Source organism: Heterodontus francisci, chromosome 12 (assembly GCF_036365525.1).
Source record: "Heterodontus francisci isolate sHetFra1 chromosome 12, sHetFra1.hap1, whole genome shotgun sequence".
NCBI lineage: Eukaryota > Metazoa > Chordata > Chondrichthyes > Heterodontiformes > Heterodontidae > Heterodontus > Heterodontus francisci.
In genome coordinates this window covers 104,692,161-104,716,041 of record NC_090382.1, presented here as the reverse complement: position 1 = coordinate 104,716,041, position 23,881 = coordinate 104,692,161, and the positions used below count along the sequence as shown (strand labels likewise).

The following is a 23,881-nucleotide window of genomic DNA, read 5'->3' as shown; positions in this document are numbered from 1 at the left end:
CTTGATAAGAAGATGAAATCCCATGGATTAAGGCAGAAGTGATGGTAAGGATACTGAATTGGCTCAGTGACAGGAAGCAGAGGGTGGTGATGGATGATGTTTTTCAGACTGGGAGGTGGTTTACAGTGGTGTCCCCAAGAGTTAGTTTTGGGTCCATTACTCTGCATTTTTTTTATAAACAACCTAGGCTTGGGTGTAGGGAGCAGCATTCTAAAGTTTGTAGATGATATGAACTTGGCAATGTAGTAGACCATGATGTGAATGGTTATAGGCTTCAGGATGACATGGACAGATGGTGAAATGGACAGAAGTGTGACAAATGGAGTTCAATGCAGAGAAGTATGAATTGATGCACTTTGGGAGGACTGATATGGAAAGATACATTAAATGGCATGATTTTGAAAAGTGGAGCTGAGCAGAGAGACCTCGGTGTCCATATACACAAATCCTTAAAGGTTGCAGGGCAAGTTGATAAGTTGGTTAAACAAGCATATGGGTTAATTGAATTTATAAATGGAGGAATAGAATATAAAAGCAAAGCGATCATGCTAAAACTTTATAAATCACAGATCAGTTGAACTGTTCCGAGTACCAAACTTCAGGAAAGATGTAAAGGCCTTAAATTTGACGCAGAGGAGGTTTACCAGTTATGAGGAGAGGGTGGAAAAGTTTGGACAGCTCTCCTTGGAACAAAGAAGATTATGAGGTGACTTTTTTTTTCTTTATTCATTCTTGGGATGTGGGTGTCGCTGTCCAGGAAACCATTTATTGCCCTTCCCTCATTGCCCTTAAGAAGGTGGTGGTGAGCTGCCTTCCTGAACCGCTGCAGTCCATGTGAGGTAGGTACACCCACAGTGCTGTTAGGAAGGGAGTTCCAGGATTTTGACCCAACGACACTGAAGGAACGGCGATATAGTTCCAAGTCAGGATGGTGTGTGACTTGGAGGGGAACTTGCAGGTGGTGGTGTTCCCATGCATTTGTTGCCGTTGTCCTTCTAGTTGGTAGAGGTCGCGGGTTTGGAAGGTGCTGTCTAAGGAGCCTTGGAGCTTTGCTGCAGTGCATCTTGTAGATGGTACACACTGCTGCCACTGTGCATCAGTGGTAGAGGGAGTGAATGTTTGTGGATGGGATGCCAATCAAGCGGGCTGCTTTGTCCTGGATGGTGTTGAGCCTCTTGAGTGTTGTTGGAGCTGCACCCATCCAGGCAAGTGGAGAGTATTCCATCACACTCCTGACTTGTGCCTTGTAGATGGTGGACAGGTTTTGGGGAGTCAGGAGGTGAGTTACTCGCCGCAGGATTCCTAGCCTTTGACCTGTTCTTGTAACCACGGTATTTATATGACTACTCCAGTTCAGTTTCTGGTCAATGGTAGCCCCTAGGATGTTGATAGTGGGGGATTGAGTGATGGCAATGCCATTGAATGTCAAGGGGAGATGGTTAGATTCTCTCTTGTTGGAGATGGTCATTGCCTGGCACTTGTGTGGCGCGAATGTTACTTGCCACTTATCAGCCCAAGCCTGGATATTGTCCAGGTCTTGCTGCATTTCTACACGGACTGCTTCAGTATGTGAGGAGTCGCGAATGGTGCTGAACATTGTGCAATCATCAGTTAACATCCCCACTTCTGACCTTATGATTGAAGGAAGGTCATTGATGAAGCGGCTGAAGATGGTTGGGCCAATGACACTACCCTGAGGAACTCCTGCAGTGATGTCCTGGAGCTCAGAAGATTGACCTCCAACAACCACAACCATCTTCCTTTGTGCTAGGTATGACACCAACTAGCAGAAAGTTTTCCTCTGATTTCCTTGACTTCAGTTTTGCTAGGGCTCGTTGATTGATTCCAGGGATGAGGGGTCTGTCTTATGAAGAGAGATTGAGCAGTTTAGGCCTTTACTCTCTGGACTTTAGAGGAATGAGAGGAGATCTAATTGAGGTATATAAGATGATTAAGGGGATTGACAAAGTAGACGTAGAGAGGATGTTTCCTTTTGTGGGGCAATCAAGAATGAGAGGTCATACTTTTAGGATAAGGGGTAGCAGGTTTAAAACAGAGATGAGGAGAAATTACTTCTCTCAAAGGGTTGTGAGTCTGTGGAATTCACTATCCCAGAGTGCGGTGGATGCCGGGACATCGAGTAAATTTAAGGAGGAGGTAGACAGATTTTTAATTAGTAAAGAATTATGGAGAACAGGCAGGAAAGGGAGGTTGAGGCCGAGCTGAGATCAGCCATGATCGTATTGAATGGCGGAGCAGGCTCGAGGGCCTACTCCTGCTCCTAGTTTTTATGACCTTGATGTCATACTCGGTCAAATGCTGCCTTGATGTCAAGGGCAGTCACTCTCACCTCAACTCTGGAGTTAAGCTCTTTTGTCCATGTTTGAACCAAGGCTGTAATGAGGTCAGCAGCTGAGTGGCCCTGGCGGAACCCAAACTGAGCGTCACTGAGCAGGTTATTGCTAAGAAAGTGCTGCTTGATAGCACTATTGATGACACCTTCCATCACTTTACTGATGATTGAGAGTAGACTGATGGGGCAGTAATTGCTCAGGTTGAACTTGTCCTGCTTTTTGTGTACAGGACATACCTGGGCAATTTTCCACATTGCCGGGTAGATGCCAGTGTTGTAGCTGTACTGGAACAACTTGGCTAGGGCTGCGGCTTGTTCTGGTGCACAGGTCTTCAGTACTATTGCCGGAATATTGTCAGGGCCCATAGCCTTTGCAGTATCCAGTGCCTTCAGTTGTTTCTTGATATCACGTGGAGTGAATCGAATTGGCTGAAGTCTGGCATCTGTGATGCTGGGGACTTCAGGAGGAGGCTGAGATGGATCATCAACTCAGCACTTCTGGTTGAAGATTGTTGCAAATGGTTCAGCCTTATCTTTCGCACTGATGTGCTGGGCTCCCCCATCATTGAGGATGAGGATATTTATGGAGCCACCTCCTCCAGTTAGTTGTTTAATTGTCCACCACCATTCACGGCTGGATGTGGCAGGACTATAGAGCTTAGATCTGATCCATTGGTTATGGGATTGCTTAGCTCTGTCTATCGCATGCTGCTTACGCAATTTGGCATGCGTAGCCCTCTGTTGTAGCTTCACACCTCATTTTGAGGTATGCCTGGTGCTGCTCCTGGCATGCCCTATTGCACTCTTCATTGAACCAGGGGTGGTAATGATAGAGTGGGGACATTTCGGGCCATGAGGTCACAGATTGTGGTCAAGTACAATTCTGCTGCTGGCCCACAGCACCTCATGGATGCCCAGTTTTGCATTGCTAGACCTGTTCGAAATCTATCCCATTTAGCATGGTGATAGCGCCACACAACATGATGGATGGTATCCTCAATGTGAAGGCGGGACTTCGTCTCCACAAGGACTGTGCGGTGGTCACTCCTACCAATACTGTCATGGACAGATGCATCTGCGGCAGGCAAATTGGAGAGGACGAGGGCAAGTATGTTTTTCCCTCACCACCTGCCGCAGACCCAGTCTAGCAGCTATGTCCTTTAAAACTCAGCCAGCAGTGGTGCTACTGAGCCACTCTTGGTGATGGACATTGAAGTTCCCCCACCCAGAGTACATTCTGTGCCCTTGCCACCCTCAGTGCTTCCTCCAAGTGGTGTTCAACATGGAGGAGTACTGACTCATCAGCTGAGGGAGGGCAGTAGCTGGTAATCAGCAGGAGGTTTCCTTGCCCATGTTTAGCCTGATGCCATGAGACTTCATGGGGTCTGGAGTCAATGTTGAGGACTCCCAGGGCAACTCCCTCCCATATACCACTGTGCTACCAGGTCTGCTGGGTCTGTCCTGCCGGTGGGACAGGACATAGCCTGGGATAGTGATGGCAGTGTCTGGGATATTGTCTGTAAGGTATGATTCAGTGAGTATGACAATGCCAGGCTGTTGCTTGACTAGTCTGTGGAACCGCTCTCCCATCTTTGGCACAAGCCCCCAGATGTTAGTAAGGAGGACTTTGCAGGGTCAACAGGGCTGGGTTTGCCATTGTCATTTCCAGTGCCTCGGTCCGTCCAGTTTCATTTCTTTTTATTGACTTTGTAGCGGTTAGATACAACTGAGTGGCTTGCTAGGCCATTTCAGAGAGCACGTAAGAGTCAACCACATTGCTGTGCCAGACCAGGTAAGGACAGCAGATCTCCTTCCCTAAAGGACATTAGTGAAACAGATGGGTTTTTACAACAATTGACAATGGTTTCATTAGACTAGCTTTTTAATTCTAGATTTTGCTGTGGTGGGATTCGAACCCATGTCCCCAGAACAATACCCTGGGTCTTTGATTTCCTAGTCCAGTGACAATACCACTATGCCACCACCTCCCCGACAAACCTAATGGCAGTTTCAAGATGATGAGAGATTTTGACAGAGAAAAATTATTCCCTCTGGCAAGTGGGTCAATCACCAACGGTTATCGATTTAAAATCATTGACAAAAGATCTAGAGGGGAGATGAAGAGAAATATTTTTCACTCAGAGTTGTCAGGCTCCATCCTGGTATGTGACAGGTGGGATAACTTTCTTTTAAATTATTTCCTCATTCTGACCTTGTCATGTCTTTAAGTGAGGGAGAAATATTTTCCAGGATACTGGGGAGAACTCCCCTACTCTTCTTCAAAATAGTGACCCTGGGATCTTTTGCGTGGACTTGGGAGAGTAGATGAGGCCTCAGCTTAATGTCTCATCCAAAAGATGGCACCTCTGGCAGTGCAGCACTCCCTCAGTATTGCCCCACTGAGAGTGCAGCACACCCTTACTACAGTCCCTCCGACAGTCCAACGCTCCCTCACTACTGCGCCTCCGACAGTGCAGTGCTCTCTCTCAGTACTGGCCCTCTGACAATTTGGCACTCCCTCAAAACTGCCCTTCTGATCGTGCAGCCCTCCCTCAGTACTGCTCCTCCACCAATGTAGCACTCCCTCAGTAAGGATCCTCTGACAGTGCAGCACTCCATCAAAACTGCCCTTCTGACAGTGCAGTGCTCCCTCAGTACTCCCCTTTGACAGGGCAGCGCTCTCACACTGCGCCAACAACAGTGCAGCACTCCCTCAGTAGTTCCTCTCCAACAGTGCAGCGCTCCCTCAGTAGTTCCTCTCCAACAGTGCAGCGCTCCCTCAGTACTGCCTCTCAAACAATGCAGCACTCCCTCAGTCCTGCCCCTCTGACAGTGTAGCGCTCCTTCAGCACTGCCCCTCCAACAGTGCAGCACTCCCTCAGTACTGCACTGGGTGTTTCAGCCTGGATTTTGTGCTCAGGTCTCTGGAGTGGGAATTGAAAACACAACTTTCTGACTCAGACACGAGTGTGCTACCCACTGAGCCACAGTCAACACTACAAGACTGCTCCACTGTGAGGAACATCACAGTTGAATTCCTTTTTGTCCTATCCAACATGTGCTGGAATGATGCAGCAAGGGATTCGGATGAGGAACTGGAAACCAGGCTGGTTTATCTTCCCTAACCTAGGGATACCAAGGATAACTGTGGTGTCACTATTCCCAGTGCAGATATCCCTCTGCGTATTTCCAGCACTTTCTGTTTGAATTTCAAAAAAAAATGTTTTTAATCTCAGTGATTTGGCCTAAAACAAGGGTAAAACCTGGGCTGTGGGAGCTTTGTTTCGGCGCACTTGCGCAGCAGATTATTACAGCTCAGTATCAGCGGTGACACTCTAATGATTTGTTGTGTTGGTAACACTTCGCTTTCAGAAGCTGGGTACCATCACAATCAACGCAGTGTGTGATGCTCTCCATGACAGGAGCACAGCCCTGCCATGGGAACAGGAGGCGGCCATTCAGCCCCTCGAGACTGTTCTAGGAAGAGGAGGCGGGCATTCAGCCCCTCGAGCATATCAGTACTAAGGCCAACTGAGGTGTTGTTATTGATAGTAATGGAATCCAGTTAACACATGCTAGGGTGGTTCCCTCCCCAATGAGCCACTGCAGATGCACTTCGGAATGACTAACTTGAGCACTGGAAAATTTCAGTACTGAACAGCTCAAACACACACACACACACAGACACACACACAGACACACGCAAAGCCAATGCCACTCTGTATCAAGGTGACACTGAGGGAAAACTGAAAGCCATTGTGTCCAAGTGAACTGGAGATGTGTGAAAGTGGGCCAAGAGTTGCAACAAAAAAAGAAAAGCCAGGAAGAAGCTGATGTTGCAACAAACATGAACTGGAAAAACACATCTAAAAAAACCTACACAATTTCAATTCTCATCTCTCAATCCCACTTCTGCTTCTGCACTGTGACTCCCAGATTACGTAACTCTTCCTGGACCGCAGGCTTGGCAATGTGTCATTATCACATCTGCACCACACTGCCACTGACTGGGGCTCTGAGGTATTTAAAGATGAGCGGCCATCTGTGAGGTAATGAGCCCATCTTTGGGGTTCTGCTTTTGCAACTTAAGCAGAATTTGACAAGAACCTGGAAGTGGTTTTGGCTTTGGGAAAAAAGGAACTGAGAGAGGAGGTGAAAACGGCACTCAATTGAGAGGCCACTGCCCTCACCTAGAACCAAGATAACATGAGAAGATGGTTCTTGTACATGAGGGAGATTTAATTGAGAGGAAATGGAGTCTATGGGAGATTCATACCGTGGTGCCCCATTCCCTGATATGGCTAGTTAGAGTCCAAATGAACATGTGGCCAGTCTCACTTGGCTCAAATCGTGCGATATCTATTTTTTTAAATATGAAATTATTTGGTCCTTTCAAAAGGGAATTAGATTGTTATATGAAAAGGAAGAATGGGCAAGGTTATGGGGAGAAGGCGGGGAATGGCACTAAGTGAATTGCTCTTTCAGAGAGCCGGTGCAGACACGAAGGGCCAAATGGCCTCCTTCTGAACTGTAACAATTCTGTGATTCTGTATTTTTCATTTACCAGGTTCCCTGAATATTAGCAGGTTCTGCCTTTCACCTCATGAATTGACCAATTAAAAAAGTTTGATTAACTAATTAAATACATAAAGCCATTAATAAACTTCAAGAATGGGCATGTAAATGCAAATAAGTATGTCCGATGTGCTACATTTTGGTAGGAGGGATACAGAGGCCACATACTGCTTGGAAAGTAAGTGTCTAAATGGGGTTGTGGAGTAGAGGGATCTTTTTTTTATTTATTCATGGGATGTGGGTAACACTGGCTAGGCCAGCATTTATGGCCCATCCTTAATTGCCCTTGAGAAACTGGTGGTGAGCTGCCTTCTTGAACTGCTGCAGTCCATGTGGGGTAGGTACACCCACAGTGCTGTTAGGAAGGGAGTTCCAGCATTTTAACCCAGCGACAGTGACGGAACGGCGATATAGTTCCAAGTCAGACTGGTGTGTGGCTTGGAGGAGAACTTGCAGGTGGTGGTGTTCCCATGTATGTGCTGCCATTGTCCTTCTAGGTGGTAGAGGTCGCGGGTTTGGAAAGTGCTGTCTAAGGAGCCTTGGTGCATTGCTGCAGTGCATCTTGTAGATGGTACACACTGCTGCCACTGTACATCGCTAGTGGAGGGAGTGAATGTTTGTAGATGGGGTGCCAATCAAGTGGGCTGCTTTGTCCTGGATGGTGTCTAGCTTCTTGAGTGTTGTTGGAGCTGCACCCATCCAGGCAAATGGAGAGTATTCCATCACACTCCTGACTTGTGCCTTGTAGATGGTGGACAGGCTTTGGGGAGTCAGGAGGTGAGTTACTCACCGCAGGATTCTCAGCCTCTGACCTGCTATTATTTATTTTATTAATTGATACAGCACTGAAACAGGCCCTTCGGCCCACCGACCATCAACTACCCATGTATACTAATCCTACACTAATTCCATATTCCTACCACATCCCCACCTGTCCCTATATTTCCCTACCACCTACCTATACTAGGGGCAATTTATAATGGCCAATTTACCTACCAACCTGCAAGTCTTTTGGCATGTGGGAGGAAACCGGAGCACCCGGAGGAAACCCACGCAGACACAGGAAAAACTTGCAAACTCCACACAGACAGTACCCAGAATTGAACCCGGGTCGCTGGAGCTGTGAGGCTGCGGTGCTAACCACTGCACCACCCAAACATTTATCGCTGCAAGCAGGGTTCGAACCTGCGCGGGGAGACCCCATTGGATTTCAAGTCCAACGCCTTAACCACTCGGCCATCACAGCACTATTGTAGCCACAGTATGTAAATGGCTACTCCAGTTCAGTTTCTGGTCAATGGTAACCCCCAGGATGTTGATAGTGGGGGATTCAGCGATCATAATGCCATTGAATGTCAAGGGGAGATGGTTAGATTCTCCCTTGTTGGAGATGGTCATTGCCTGGCACTTGTGTGGTGCGAATGTTACTTGCCACTTATCAGCCCAAGCCTGGATATTGTCCAGGTCTTGCTGCATTTCTACACGGACTGCTTTAGTATCTGAGGAGTCGTGAATGGTGCTGAACATTGTTCAATCATCAGCGAACATCAACACTTCTGACTTTATGATTGAAGGAAGGTGAGGAAGCAGCTGGTTGGGCCTAGGGCACTACCCTAAGGAACGTCTGCAGTGATGTCCTGGAGCTCAGAAGATTGACCTCCAACAACCAAAACCATCTTCCTTTGCACTAGGTATGACTCCAACCAGTGGAGAGTTTTCCCCCTGATTCCCATTGACTCCATTTTTGCTAGGGGTCCTTGATGCCATACTTGGTCGAATGCTGCATTGATGTCAAGGGCAGTCACTCTCACCTCACCTCTTGAGTTCAGCTCTTTTGTCCATGTTTGAACCAAGGCTGTAATGAGGTCAGGAGCTGAGTGGCCCTGGCGGAACCCAAACTGAGCATCACTGAGCAGGTTATTGCTAAGCAAGTGCTGCTTGATATCACTGTCAATGACATCATCCATCAAGTTACTGATGATCATGAGTAGACTGATAGGGCGGTAATTGGCCGGGTTGGATTTGTCCTGCTTTTTGTGCACAGGACATACCTGGGCAATTTTCCACATTGCCGGGTAGATGCCCGTGTTGTAACTGTACTGGAACATCTTGGCTAGGGGCACAGCAAGTTCTGGAACAGAGGTCTTCAGCACTATTGCCGGAATGTTGTCAGGGCCCATAACCTTTGCTGTATCCAGTGTCTTCAGTTGTTTCTTGATATCACGTGGAATGAATTGAATTGGCTGAAGACTGGCATCTGTGATGCTGGGGACTTCAGGAGGAGGTCAAGATGGATCATCAAATGGGCACTTTTGGCCGAAGATTGTTGCAAATGCTTCAGCCTTATCTTTTACACTGATGTGCTGGGCTCCCCCAATATTGAGGAGGGGGATATTTGTGGAGCCACCTCGTCTAGTTAGTTGTTTAATTGTCCACCACCATTCATGACTGGATGTGGCAGGACTGCAGAGCTTAGATCATAATTGTTGGTTGTGGGATCACTTAACTCTGTCTATCTCATGCTGCTTACACTGTTTGGCACGCAAGTAGTCTTGGGTTGCAGCTTCACCAGGTTGACACCTCATTTTGAGGTATGCCTGGTGCTGCTCCTGGCATGCCCTCCTACACTCTTCGTTGAACCAGGGTTGATCCCCTAGCTTGATGGTAATGGTAGAGTGGGGGATATGCCAGGCTATGAGGTTACAGATTGTGGTTGAGTACAATTCTGCTGCTGCTGGTGGCCCACAGCGCCTCATGGATGCCCAGTTTTGCCTTGCTAGATCTGTTCAAAATCTATCCCATTTAGCACGGTAATAGTGCCACACAACACAAAGGTGGGTACCCTCAATGTTAAGATGGGACTTCGTCTCCACAAGGACTGTGCAGTGGTCACTCCTACCAAAACTGTCATGGACAGATGCATTTGCAGCAGGCAGATTGGTGAGAATGAGGTCAGGTATGTTTTTTCCTCTTGTTGGTTCCCTCACCATCTGCCGCATACCCCGTCTTGCAGCTACGTCCTTTAGGACTCGGCCAGCTTGGTCAGTAGTGGTGCTACCGAGCCACTCTTGGTGATGGACATTGAAGTCCCCCACCCAGAATACATTCTGCGCCCTTGTCACCCTCAGTGCATCTCCCATGTGGTGTTCAACATGGAGAAGTACTGACTCATCAGCTGAGTGGGGGGGTGGGGGGTAGGTAGTAATTAACAGGAGGTTTCCTTGCCCATATTTGACCTGATGCCATGAGACTTCATGGGGTCAGGAGCCGATGTTGTGGACTCCCTGGGCAACTCCCTCTCGACTGTATACCACTCTGCCACCAACTCTGTTGGGTCTGTCCTGCCGGTGGGACAGGACATAACCGGGGATGGTGATGTCTGAGACTTTGTCAGTAAGGTATAATTCACTGAGTATGACTATGCCAGGCTGTTGCTTGGCTAATCTGTGGGACAGCTCTCCCAACTTTGGCACAAGGCTCTAGATGTTAGTAAGGAGGACTTTGCAGGGTCAACAGCGCTGGGTTTGCTGTTGTTGTTTCCGGTGCCTTGGTCGATGCTGGGTGGTCTACCGGTTTCATTCCTTATCGACTTTGCAGCGGTTTTATAAAACTGAGTGGCTTTCTCGGCCATTTAACAGTCAACCATATTGCTGTGAGTCTGGAGTCACGTGTAGGCCAGACCAGGTAAGGATGGCAGATTTTGTTCCCTGAAGGACATTAGTGAAGCAGATGGGTTTTCATACCAATCGACAATGGTTTTATGGCCATCATTGGAAGAGATTTTAACTCCAGATTTATTAATTGAATTTAAATTCCACCTTCTGCCATGGTGGTATTCAAACCCATGTCCCCAGAGCAATATCGTGGGTTTCTGCGTTATTAGTTCAGTGACAATACCACTGCACTACTGCTTCCCCTGGGCACAGACATACCAATCATGAAAAGTAGTGATGCAAGTTAACAAAGCTGAAAAAAAAGCAAATCAGGCATTGGGGTTCATTTCCAGAGGGATCGAACTGAAAAGCTGAACCATTATTTTCAACTTGTATAGAACCATGGTTAGACCACACTTGGAGTACTGTGAACATTTGTGGTCTCCAAATGACAAAAAGTATATAAAAGCACTGGGGAAAGTGTAAAACATATAGAGGATATAACTATCAGGAAATATTGGACAGGTTGGAGCTCTTTTCTCAAAGAAAGAGAAGGCTGCAGGGTGACCTGATAGAAGTTATGCTAATCAGGGTTAGAGATGAGGTAAGGTGCAAGGAGGCTCATGTGTAGCATAAACATTGGCAAGGACCTGTTGGGCCAAATGGTCTATTCCTGTGCTGTAAATACTTTGCAATGTTATAGAAATGAAAGTTTAGCTCACACACAATCACAGAAACCTTGCATGCACACAGTGTACAATGGGTAGGATTTTGCCTCCGGAGTCAGAAACCAAACATCGGAATCATTTCCAGGTCCCAACCCCGCACCAGGCAGGGTGGCAGCAGGGGTAGGGGGAAGTAGTCACAGCCCACGACTTTCCGATGTCTGCTAATTGGCTGGAGGGCGGTTTTGGCAGCCAATTAGCAGCAATGGGATGGAGGCAGGACTTATCAGTGTGAGCCCAATTTAAAGGCATGAAGACAACCATTTTGATGAACCATGCAAGCTCCAGTGCACAAGGAGGAGAGGCGGAGGCCTGGCACCCAGGGCAGGGCTGCCCCACGCTTCATAGATGCAGCCCTTGAGGTACTGCTGGAGTCGACTAGAAAGAGGAGGGAGGTCCTGTTTCCAGAGGGTGGCAGGAGAAGGCCTGGCTGGAGGTGGCAGAAACTGTGAACGGCAGAAGAGTCGTGCACAGGAACTGGGTGTAGTACTACAAGATATTTGATGCCCTTCTTTGCTCTGGCAATATCTACTCCCTCCACCACTGGCACATCGTGGCAGCAGCATGTACCATCGACAAGATCCACTGCAGCAACTTACCAAGTCTCCTGCGACAGCACCTCCCAAACCTCTGACCTCTACTACCTAGGACAAGGACAGCAGGTGCATGGAAATACCACCACTTCCCTCCAATCACTCACCATCCTGACTTGGAAATACAACTTTCATTGTCACTGGGTCAAAATCCTGGAACTCCCTATCTAACAGCATTGTGGGACTATCATCACCACATGGACTGCAGTGGTTCAAGAAAGTGGCCAACCGCCATCTCAAGAGGCCGCTGGGGATGGACAATAAATATCGACTTTGCTAGTGGTGCCCACACACCAAGAATGAATAAGCACCTCATGTTTTAAATGGGATATCCTCAACTACTGAGCTCTTATTCACTGGGGAATTTATAATAATGCCTGACCTCAGTAGATGCATCAGGATTGGTAGTGAGTGACTTGGGCAGGAACCTCATTCATGCTCAATACAGTAAATCAACGTCTTTACCGACATCAGTGGGTGATATGACTGATATTCTGAGGTTAATTAGGAAGAACACATTTAATCTTCAGAGGACACCGGTTATTTGGAAACCTAGAGGTTTGGGTTTCCCCTGTAATGCTAATTCCTGTTCTGACTTCCTGTTTCCATATTGAGGTGATGAGCAAACCAAGTCGGTTTTCCAGCTAGTGTTTTGTGAGGATTCAGTTCAACAGTCCTTTGAATGGACTTATAAAGAATGCACACCTTGCTATTGTTGTTGAGGCAGTTTATTCAGTTAGTGTTTTGCTGGTTGCTGCATGTTTCTGCTTCTATATTGCTGAAAAGAGCGATATCTTGCCGAAGGTTTTCATCTTGCACTCGTCAGGACAAACACAAGAATGGCAAATTTCAAACAATCACAACAATTTATACTACAGAAGAAAAGGGTGCTGATTGGTTGGCAAGTTGACTCTGATTGGCTGAGGCATTGCCATGGAGAAAGTAATGGGGAACTATAACTACAGAGAAGAACTGATAAAGGAATTAAGAGGATCAAAGAGAGAGTATGAGAGAAGGTTAACATATAACATAAGAAGGAATCCAATAGTCTTTTATCAACAGATAAATAATGAAAGGGTAGTCAAAGAAAGGATGGGACTAATAGGCATAAAAAGGAGACCTTCTTGTACAGTTGAGCGACTAAATCAGTACTTTGCATTTGTCTTCACTAAAGAAGAGGATACTGCCAATGTGATAGCAAAGCAGGAGGCAGTAGCGATATTGAATAGGATAAAAATAGGTAAAGGGGACGTACGTAAAAGTTTGGCAGTGTTCAAAGTAGAAAGGTCACCCAGTCCGGATGAGTTGCATCCCAGATTACTGAGGGAAGTCAGGATGGAAATTGTGAAGGATCTGGTCACGATCTATTCCTTGCTAAATAGTGTGCAGGGAAAAAGGAAGCTGGTGGTTCACATGCCTAGTTCTTTGAAGATGACAGGGCATATTGAGAAAGTAATTAGCAAAGCATATGGGATCTTGGGATTCACCATAGACGTATTGAGTACAAAAGCAGGGAAGTTATGCTGAACTTTTATAAAGCTCTGGTTAGGCCACCACTTGAGTATTGCGTTCAGTTCTGGTCACACTTTAGGAAGGATGTGAGAGTCCTTGAGAGCGTGCAAAGGAGATTTACCAGAATGATTCCAGGGATGAGAGAATTTAGCTCCTTGGAGCAGGGGAGGTTGAGGGGAGATCTGATAGAGGTGTGCAAGATTATGACAGGCCTAGACAAAGGTAGACAAAGAAAAGCTGTTTCCATTCGCTGATGGTACAAAGACTCGGGAACAAAGATTTAAGATTTTGGGTAACTGATACAACAGGAAGGTGAGGAACATTTTTTACGCAGCAAGTGGTAATGACCTGGAACGCGCTGCTTATGAGGGTGGTGGAAGTGGAGACGATGAATGATTTCAAAAGAAAATTGAATGGGTACTTGTAGGAGATAAATCTGCAGGGGATAAATCTGCAGGGCTACGAGGATAGAGCAAGGGAATGAGACTGACTGGATTCCTCTATGGAGAGCCAGCATGGACACGACGGGCTAAATGGCCTCCTTCTGTGCCATAATGACTCTTTGACTCTATAAATTCTTGCATATGGGGATGGTGTCAGAGGACTGGAGGATTACAAATATTACCTCTTGTTTAAAAAAGGAGAGAGGGATAAACCTAATGTCCATGGTGGGAAAGCCTTTACAGCAAATAATCTGGGGCAAAATAAATTGGCATTTGCAAGAATATATGTTAACAAATGAAGCCAAACTTGGATTTGTTAAAAGCAAATCATGATTGACAAACTTAATTGAGTTCTTTGATGAAGTAATGGAGAGGGTTGATGACTATTGATGCCCCTATGAACTTTGACAAAGTACTACCAGACTTGTCAGTAACATTAAAGGTCATGGGATTAAAGAGGTAGTTGTAACATGAAAACAAAATTGGCTAAGGGACAGAAAGCAGAGAGTGGTGGTGAACAGTTGATTTTCAGACAGTAGGGAAGTATAGAGTGGCATCTCCCAGGAGTTGGTATTAGGACCACTACATTTTTAATATATGTTAATGGAGAGGGTTGATGACTATTGATGCCCCTATGAACTTTGACAAAGTACTACTAGACTTATTAGTAACATTAAAGGTCATGGGATTAAAGAGGTAGTTGGGTATAATTGGGATTGGGTATAATTTCAAAGTTTGCAGATGATACGAAACTTGGAGCTGTAATAAATAATCAGAAGGATAGTAGCAGACTTCAGGAGGACATTGACAGACTGATGAAATGGACAGACACGTGGTAGAGGAACTTTAATGCAAAGAAGTGTGAAGTGATGAATTTTGGAGAGAAGAATGAGGAGAGGCAATATAAACGAAATATGGAAAGCTATCCAATTAGTCCCACTCCCCTGTTCTTTCCCCATCGCCCTGCACTTTTTCCATTCCCTGTTGAAAGTTACTATAGAATCCGTTTCCAGTGCCCTTTTAGGTACCGCATTCCAGATCACAACAACTCGCAGTGTAAAATAAAATTCTGCTCATCGCCCCTCTGCTTCTTTCGCCGATGACCTTAAATCTGTGTCGCCAAGTTACTGACCCTCCTACAAGTGGAAATAGTGTCTTCCAATCCACTCTATCAAATTCACCTCATAATTATGAACACCTCTGTTAGGAACATAGGAACAGGAGGAGGCCATTCAGCCCCTTGAGTTTGTTCCACCATTCAATTAGATCATGGTTGATCTGTATCTAAACTCTATTTAACCGCCTTGTTCCTTAACCCTTGATACCCTTTCTTAACAAGCTAACAAAAATCTATCAAACTCAGTTTTGAAATTTTCAATTGACACCCACCACCCCCCCCCCCCCCACCCCTCCTCCTCCTCTCCAGCCTCAACAGCTTTTTGGGGAAGGGAGTTCCAGATTTCCACCACCCTTTATGTCCTGACATCACCCCTCAATGACCTATCTCTAATATTAAGGTTATGCCCCCTTGTTCTGACTTCCCCGCCAGAGGAAATACCTTCTCCCTATCGAGCCCATCAAATCCATTAATCGTCTTAAACACCTTGATTAGATTATCACTTTATCTTCTACACACAAGGGAATACAAGCCTAGTCTATGCAAACCTGTCCTCATAATTTAACCATTTTAGCCCCAGTTTCATTCTGGTGAATCTGCGGAGCACCCCCTCCAAGGCCAATATATCCTTTCTGAGGTATGGTGCTCAGAACTGAACGCAATTACTCCAGATATGTTTAACCAGAGCTCTGTATAACTATGCCCGCTTGAGATAAAGGTCAAAATTCCATTAGCCTTTTAAATTATTTTTGATACCTATCCATTAGTTTTCAGTAATTTCTATAAATGGACCCTAAATCTCTCAGCTGATTCACAGTTCCCAACTTCTTACCATTTAGAAAATACTCTGATCTATCTTGCTCACATCCAAAGTGGGTGACTTCTCACTTTCCCTCTTGAACTCTTCGCGAATCTGCCACAGTTTTTCCCACTGGCTTAATCTATCAATATCTCAATTCAATGTCTTGCTCCAATCCATATTATTTCCTGTGTCATCTGAAAGTGTCATCAGAAAACTTAGATACACCTGTCTGTTCCTTCATCCAAATCATTTATAGGTATAGTGAAAAGTTAAAGCCTCAGCACAGATGACTAGTCACATCCTGCCAATTGGAGTAGATATCCGTTATCTCTACACTCTGTCTATCTCCCAACTAAGTCCCTAGCTAAGCCAATAGGTTGCCTCCAATTCCATGCACTTACTTTTTTTGTTAACAGTCTTTTAGTGGAATCCCGCAGAATGCCTTCTGAAAGTCCATATAAGTAGCTGAAGTCCCTCATCTCTAGTACCGTATTGGTAAATCTCCTCTGCATCCTCTCCAAGATCTTGATATCTTTCCTAAAGTGTAGCGCTCAGAATTGGACACAATACTTCAGCTAAGGCCTAACCAGTGATTTATAAAGGTTTAGAATAATTTCCTTGGTTTTGTTTTCTATTCCTCTGTCAATAAAGCCAAGGATCCTACATTCCTTTATAACAACCTTCTAATCTTGCTCGGCCACCTTCAAAGACTTGTCAAAGACATCCCTAGGTCTCTCTGTTCCTGCATCCCATTTAAAATTGTTTACTTTAATAAAAACAGAAAGTTCTGGTAATACTCAGCAGGTCAGGCAGCATCTGTGGAGAGAAGCAGAGTTAACGTCTGTAACCTTTCATCAGAACTGGCAAAGGTTAGAAGCAAGTGAAGGGGTGGGTTGGGGGTGGGGGGGGGGCTGTGGTGGCGTTGGTGGGAAAGAGCACAAAAGGGAAGGTGTGTGTTAGGGCAGAGGGCAGGAGAGATTAAATAACAAAGCTGTCCTGGGACAAAGGCAAAGAGAGTGTTAATACTTGTGGTGAAACCTTTGCCAACACCATCAAGAAATAGAATCACTGCTCATTTACCTCACTGCTGGGTGTAACATGTTGCTAACCCAGAGTTGCCTCTGTAACAGTCAGATACTTCAGTGATGTGACAAGACTCTATAGGAACACAGGAACAAAGGAGCAGGAGTAGGTCATTCAGCCCATCGGGCCTGCCCCACCATTCAATATGATCATGGTTGATCATCCACTTCAATGCCTTTTTCCCACACTATCCTTATATCCCCTTATGTCATTTGTATTTAGAAATCCGTCTATCTCTGCTTTAAACATACTCAATGACTGAGCTTCCACAGCTCTCTGGCGTAGAGAATTCCAAAGATTCACAACCCGCTGAGTAAAGAAATTTCTCCTCATCTCTGTCCTAAGTGGCTTCCTCCTTATTTTGAAATTGTGTCCCCAACCAGGGGAAACATCTTAGCTGCATCTACCCTTTCTATCCCTTTAAGTATTTTGTAGGTTTCGATGAGATCACCTCTCATTCTTCGAAACTCTAGAGAATACAGGCCCAGTTTCCCCAATCTCTCTTCATAGGACAGTCCCGCCAGCCCGGGAACAAGTCTGGTGAACCTTCGTTGCACTTTCTCTATGGGAATAATATCCTTCCTAAGGTAAGGGGACCAAAACTACACACAGTACTCCAAGTGCGGTCTAATCAAAGTTCTATACAATTGAAGCAAGACTTCACTACTCCTGTATTCAAATCCTCTTGTGATAAAGGCTAACATACCATTAGCCTTCCTAATTGCTTGCTGCACCTGCAGGTTAGCTTTCAGTAACTTATTGGCAAGGACACCCAGGTCCCTTTGTACATCTACACTTTCTAACCTCTTACCATTTAAGAAATATTCTGTACATCTGTTCCTCCTACCAAAGTGGATAACTTCACATTTTTCCACATTATATTCCATCTGCCATGTTCTTGCTCACTCACTAAGTCTGTCCAAATCCCATTGAAGCTGCTTTGCGTCTTCCTCACAACACACATTCCCACCTACTTTTGTGTCATCTGCGAACTTGGAAATACTACATTTGGTCCCCACATCCAAATCATTGATATATATTGTGAACAGCTGGGGCCCAAGCACTGAACCCTGTGGTATCCCACTAGTCACAGCCTACCAATGCGAGAATGACCTGTTTATTCCGACTCTCTGCTTTCTGCCTGTTAACCAATCCTTAATCCATGCCAGTATATTACCTCCTATCCCATGTGCTTTAATTTTGTTAACCAACCTCCTGTGGGGGACTTTATCAAAATCCTTCTGAAAATCCAAGTATACTACGTCCACCAACTCCCCTTTATCAATTCTTTTAGCAACATCCTCAAAAAACTTCAACAGGTTCATCAAACATGATTTCCCATTCATAAATCCATGTTGTCAAGATGAATGTCAATCTTTCTGTTCTTAACGGAACTCTACCCTTCAGGTAGTACAGCAGACAATGAGGCAGAGTTATATTCCAAATTAATTATTGTTACTCCACTCAGGGTACTGAGTTAACAGTGATTAACAATGATTGTGTCTGCTGTGTTCATGGACTCATGCAGCACAGGCAAAGGCCATTTGGTCCATTGTGCATGTTCTGGCTCTTTGAAAAAGGTATCCAATTAATTCCACTCTCCCTGCTCCACTGCAATTTTCTCCTTTCCAAATATATAGAGGGGAAGGGTAGCATAGTGGTTATGTTACTGGATTAGTAGTCCAGAGGCTTGGATGAATAATCCCGAGAGATAAATTCAAATCCTATCACAAGAGCTGTGGAATTTAAATTCCGTTAATTAAATTAAAATAAAGCTGGTATCAGTAATGGTAACCACAAAACTACCAGATGTTATAAAAACCCGTTCCGAAGAAAGGTCACTGACCCGAAACGTTAACTCTGATTCTCTCTCCACAGATGCTGCCAGACCTGCTGAGTATTTCCAGCATTTCTTGTTTTTATTGTGTGATAAAGACCCGTCTGGTTCACTTTAGGAAAGAAAATCAACTGCCTATAACATGACTCCAGAGCAACAGAAATGTGATTGACTCTTCACTGACCTCTGAGTGCACTGAATACAGCAAAGGCTATGGGCCCTGACAACATCCTGAATGAAGAGCTGTGTTCCTCACCAAGCTGTTCCAGTACAACTACAATACAGGCAGATCCAATAAAATTGCAGTTATGTCCTGTCCACATAAAGCAGGATAAGACCAATTAATGCCCCCTAAATCATCATCAAAGTAATGGAAGGTGTCATCGGCAGCACTTACTCAGTAATAACCTGCTCAGTTTCAGTTCTGCCAGGCCACATGACTCCCAGATCTCATTACATCCCGGGTCGGAGCATGCACAAAAGAGTTGGTGAGGTGAGAGTGACTGCCTTGACTTCAAGGCAGTATTTGAATGAGGGTGGCATTGAGGAACCCTAATAAAATCAAAGTCAATGTGAATCGGGGGGAAAACTCTCCACTGGTTGGAGTCATAACTAGCACAAGGGTAGTGTCCTAGGCACAACCATCTTCAACTGCTTTAGCACTGAACTTCCCTCCAACTTAAGGTAAGAAGTGGAGATGTTCAGTGATTACTGCAGTGTTAAATACCATTGGGAACGCCTCAGATACTGAAGCAGTCTGTGCCTGCATGCAGCAAAATCTGGACAACATTTACGTTTGGGCCGTTAAGTAGCAAGCAACATATGGAAGCAGACACAATAATAACTTTCAAAAGGGAATTGGATTTTTTAAATTATTCATGAATGGGATGTGGCTGTGGCTGGCAGGGCCAACATTTATTGCCCATCTCTAATTCTCTTTGAGAAGGTGGTGGTGAGCTGCCTTCTTTAATCGCTGCAGTCCATGAAGTGTAGGTACACCCACAGAGCTGTTAGGGAGCGAGTGCCAGGCAACAATCATCTCCACATGAGAGAATCTAACCACCTCCCCTTGACGTTTAATGACATTACCATCGCCCAATCTCCCATCATCAATATCCTGGGGTCGCCATTGACCAGAAACTTAACTAGACCAGCCACATAAATACTGTAACTACAAGATTAGGTCTGAGGCTGAGAATTCTGTGGCAATTAACTTACCTCCTGACTTCCTAAAGCCTGTCCACCATCTACAAGGCACAAGTCAGGAGTGTGATGGAATACTCTCCATTTGCCTGGATGGGTGTAGCTCCAACAACACTCAAGAAGTTCGACACCATCCAGGACAAAGCAACCCGCTTGATTGGCACCCCATCCACCACCTTAAGCATTCACTCCCTACACCACTGGTGCACTCTGGCTGCCATGTGTTTCATCTACAAGATGCGCTGCAGAAACCCGTCAAGGTTTCTTCGACAGCCCTTTCCAAACGTGCAACCTCTACTATCTGGAAGGACAGGACAGCAGGCATATAGAAACACCACCACCTGCAAGATCCCCTCCAAGTCACACACCACCCTGACTTGGAACTGTATCACCGTTCCTTCATCATCACTGGATCAGAATTCTGGAAATTTCAGTGCATTCCAGATCACAACAACTCACTGCGTAAAAAAAAAATTCTCCTCATCTTCCCCCTGGATATTGTGTCAGTTTTTGTAAATCTGTGCCCAGTGGTAATCGACCCTTCTGTCAGTGGAAACAGTTGCTCCTTATCTACGCTATCCCTCATAATTTAGAACACCTCTGTTAGGAACATAGGACAGGAGGAGGCCATTCAGCCCCTCAAGGCTGTTCCACCATTCAATTAGATCACAGCTGATCTGTGTCTTAACTCCATCTAAATGTCTTGGTTTTGTAATTTTTAATTTTCTCCCTATCTACTCTATCAAAACTACTCATAATTGTATTATTATTGATATTCCGGTCCTCAGTGACAGTCACCAGGAATAAATATGATGGTTTTACTCAGTGTCCCTGAACTAGTGAGAGGGGCAAATTAGCCAGGGTCCATACTTCTGACCACCCCCCTGTGACTTTTGTTGCAAAGTGTGTGTGGGGATCTGTCGGGGAGAGTGCAGGATCAATAAGTATTCAGAAAGGCTCCTGTCCTTTAACACTGTGAGGACAAGTTGATAAAGCTGCGACAAAAGCCTCTGCCATCCCAGGACTTATAAACTGGACATGGAATTCAAAAGTCAGGAGATAATGATGAACCTCTATAAAACCTGAAGCCCTCAGTCAGAGTACTGTGCAGTATTGGGTTCCACACTATTGGAAGGATATTGAGGCTTTGGAGAGCGTGCAGTACAGAATCATTGGGATTGTGCCTGGTTTTTCACTGGTACTTTTAGATCTGAGATTGATAGATTTTTGTTCACCAAAGGGATATGGGAAAAAAGGCGGGTACGTGGAATTTGGTCACAGAAACGCTTTGATCTCAATGAATGACGGAACAGGATCAAGGGGCTCAATGGTCTCCTCTTGTTCCTATGGTATGAAGGAATACAAGTACAAAGAAAGACTTGAAAATTGGGACTTTTGTCATTAGGTAAATGCAGAAAACAGGGCAATATGACAGAATATTAGAAAAAGGATATGGAGGTACTGGAGAATGTGTAAAAAAAGATAGCAGATCTGAGAGTTTATAACGAACAGGAAAGGCTAGGACAGTTTTCTCTAGAAAAAAGAAGGCTGAGGGGTGACTTGATAGACGTCTTTAAATTTCTGAAAGGTTTTGATAAGGCAGGCATAGAAAAGATGCTTACACTTGTAAAGGAAACAAAAACTATGGAATATACATATAAGTTAGTCATGAATAAATCCAATAGGGAATTCAGGGGAAACTTCTTTACCCAGAGGATAGCTGTTTCAGAAAGAGAACACAGGAGTGGGGGCCGGAAAGGGCGGGGAGAATGAGACTGAGGGGAGAGGTCTTTCAGGGAGAGGCAGACTGAGCTGAATGCAGGAAGATTCTAAGGTTCTATCTCGCTACACTTATGCATTTCATAAAGGTGGCAGGGAAAGGAATGGGGTTGTGGTGAGGCACCAAGCAGGTTCTGACTGTCCTATCCAAACACAGTTGGGGCTAGACCATGAAGCAATCAACACAGGAACAATTATTGGTCCTGAGAGAGAGGGAGCGAATTAGGAGCTAAGCTGTAATGGGCTGTTCATGAGCACCAGAGGTGCAGAGAGAATCATAGGATGATACAACACAGAAGGAGGCCATTCAGTCCATTGTGTCGGTGCTGGCTCTTTGAAAGAGCTATCCAATTAGTTCCATTCCCCTGCGTTTCCCAATATCCCTGCAAATGTTTCCTTTTCAAGTATTTATCCAACTCCCTGCCGAATCTGTCCCCCGACACACTTTCAGGCAGTGCAATCAATCTCATAATAACTCACCACATAAACTCTTTTTTCCTCATCTCTCCTCTGGTTCTTTTGCCAGTTGCTTTAAATTATCTTAATACCCTTAAATCGGTATCCTCTGGTTATCAACCCTTCCGCCATTGGAAACACTTAGTCCTTATTTAAAGCCTCATGATTTTGAACACTTCTTATCAAAAATCTCCCCTTAACCTTCTGTGCTCCAAGGAGAACAATCCCAGCTTCTGCAGTCTGTCTGGAGAGTACACTGTCACTCATACATACTGCCATGGAAACACGCCAAACTGACAGCACTGGACAAAGGTTTGAGTGAACAGAAAGATGAGATAGATTAAACCTGTAAAAGTTACATTCCTACCTGCCACACAGGAAATAGGCAGCATGAGGAGGATGAGGCACAGATACATTGTCCGCTCAGTTACGGGCTTCAAGCAGTGGGTATTGATCAGGACATGGCCTCCATTGTGAAAATCACTGAACTGAATCTTCATAGCTCAGCAGAAACAGCAGTCCGACTTCTGCTTTTAATGTTCTGCTGTGAATGTTTCTGACACATCCTCTGTCTTACAGATGTCGTCTGAAAATAACCTGACCACTGACAGCTAAACTATTGATGGTGAACAGACAATCACTGTCATTACTTAAAGAAAGAAGGATATAACAACAACTTGTATTTATATAGCACCTTAAACATAGCAAAATGCCCCCAAGTTGTTTCACAGGAGCGTCATTAAACAAAATTTGACACCGATCCACATAAGGGGACGTTAGGGTAAAAGACCAAAAGACCGGTTAAAGAGGTGGGTTTTAAGGACTGTCTTAAAGGAAGAAACAGAGGTAGGGAGGCACAGAGGAGGGAGGGAATTCCAGAACTTAGGGTGCAGGCAACTGAAACATTGAAACAAAAATTCACAAACTTAGCCAGTAGTTGCACTACCCCTTGTAACACTGTGACACACAGTCCCAGTTCAATCCCCACTCGATCTGAGCTGACTGCTTTAAATGGAACTGGATTCTGAGAAATTCTATGAGTTTATAATTGAAAAGAGAAGGATGTTAGTCATTGTTAAAGATAGCTCTTCTCTTCTACAGGCACCACCTACCATGCAACAGTGTGTTTTAAATGCAAAGCAGAACTTCTGTGGAACCCCATTGGTAACATTCTCCAAGGCTGAAGACAGTCTCTGGACCGCTAACCTCTGGGCTCTCTCTGTCAAACCAATTACTGCTGGAACCCTCATCCTTTGTTTGCTCTAGACTCAACTCATAAGAACATAACAGGAGCAGGAGTTGGCCAAATGGTCCCTCGAGCCTGCTCCGCCATTCAATAAGATCAAGACTGATCTTTTACTTCAACTCCACTTTCTTCTTATCCCTTGATTCCCTTAGTATCCCTTAGTCTTGAATATTGTCACGGTCTTTAAGTGCGCCTTTAAGACTGTAAAAAGATCAGTGCACCATTAAGATCTCTCCGGAGGCACAGTGAGCCAGAGTGCATTCTGGTTGCCAAGTAACAGCAGCAAGAGAGAGGACACGTGATTCAATGTTGCAGTTTGACTTTTGAAAAAGCTGGCACAGATTGGTTTTAAGCAGTGTTCTGATGTGATTTAAACTGAAGGAGCTGTGTTTTCTCTCTCAAGATTCTACCAAGCAACACGCCAAATTAAATCCCGAAGAAAATAAGTCTTTCTTAACAAATTATCGGTATTGCTGTGTTTATCACTGAAGGGACAGTTAATGC

The 23,881-nt window shown here is 45.1% G+C and overlaps 1 protein-coding gene and 1 non-coding gene across 3 annotated transcripts in view; both read right to left on the bottom strand.

Annotated features, from left to right (window-relative positions):
• LOC137376038 (macrophage colony-stimulating factor 1 receptor-like) overlaps positions 1 to 22,722 on the bottom strand; it is a 73,692-nt gene extending 50,970 nt beyond the window's left edge. Inside the window, exon 1 of one of the 2 annotated variants that reach the window (XM_068044006.1) lies at positions 22,499 to 22,722. In XM_068044006.1, coding sequence (XP_067900107.1) covers positions 22,499 to 22,631 — 133 coding nt within the window. In that variant the 5' untranslated portion in view covers positions 22,632 to 22,722. The remainder of the gene's footprint in view (positions 1 to 22,498) is intronic. The other variant, XM_068044007.1, reaches the window with a different exon arrangement.
• trnas-uga (transfer RNA serine (anticodon UGA)) lies at positions 8,093 to 8,174 on the bottom strand. Its single transcript has one exon. It is a non-coding gene; the product is annotated as a tRNA-Ser (tRNA).
• Positions 22,723 to 23,881: the final 1,159 nt, after the last annotated feature.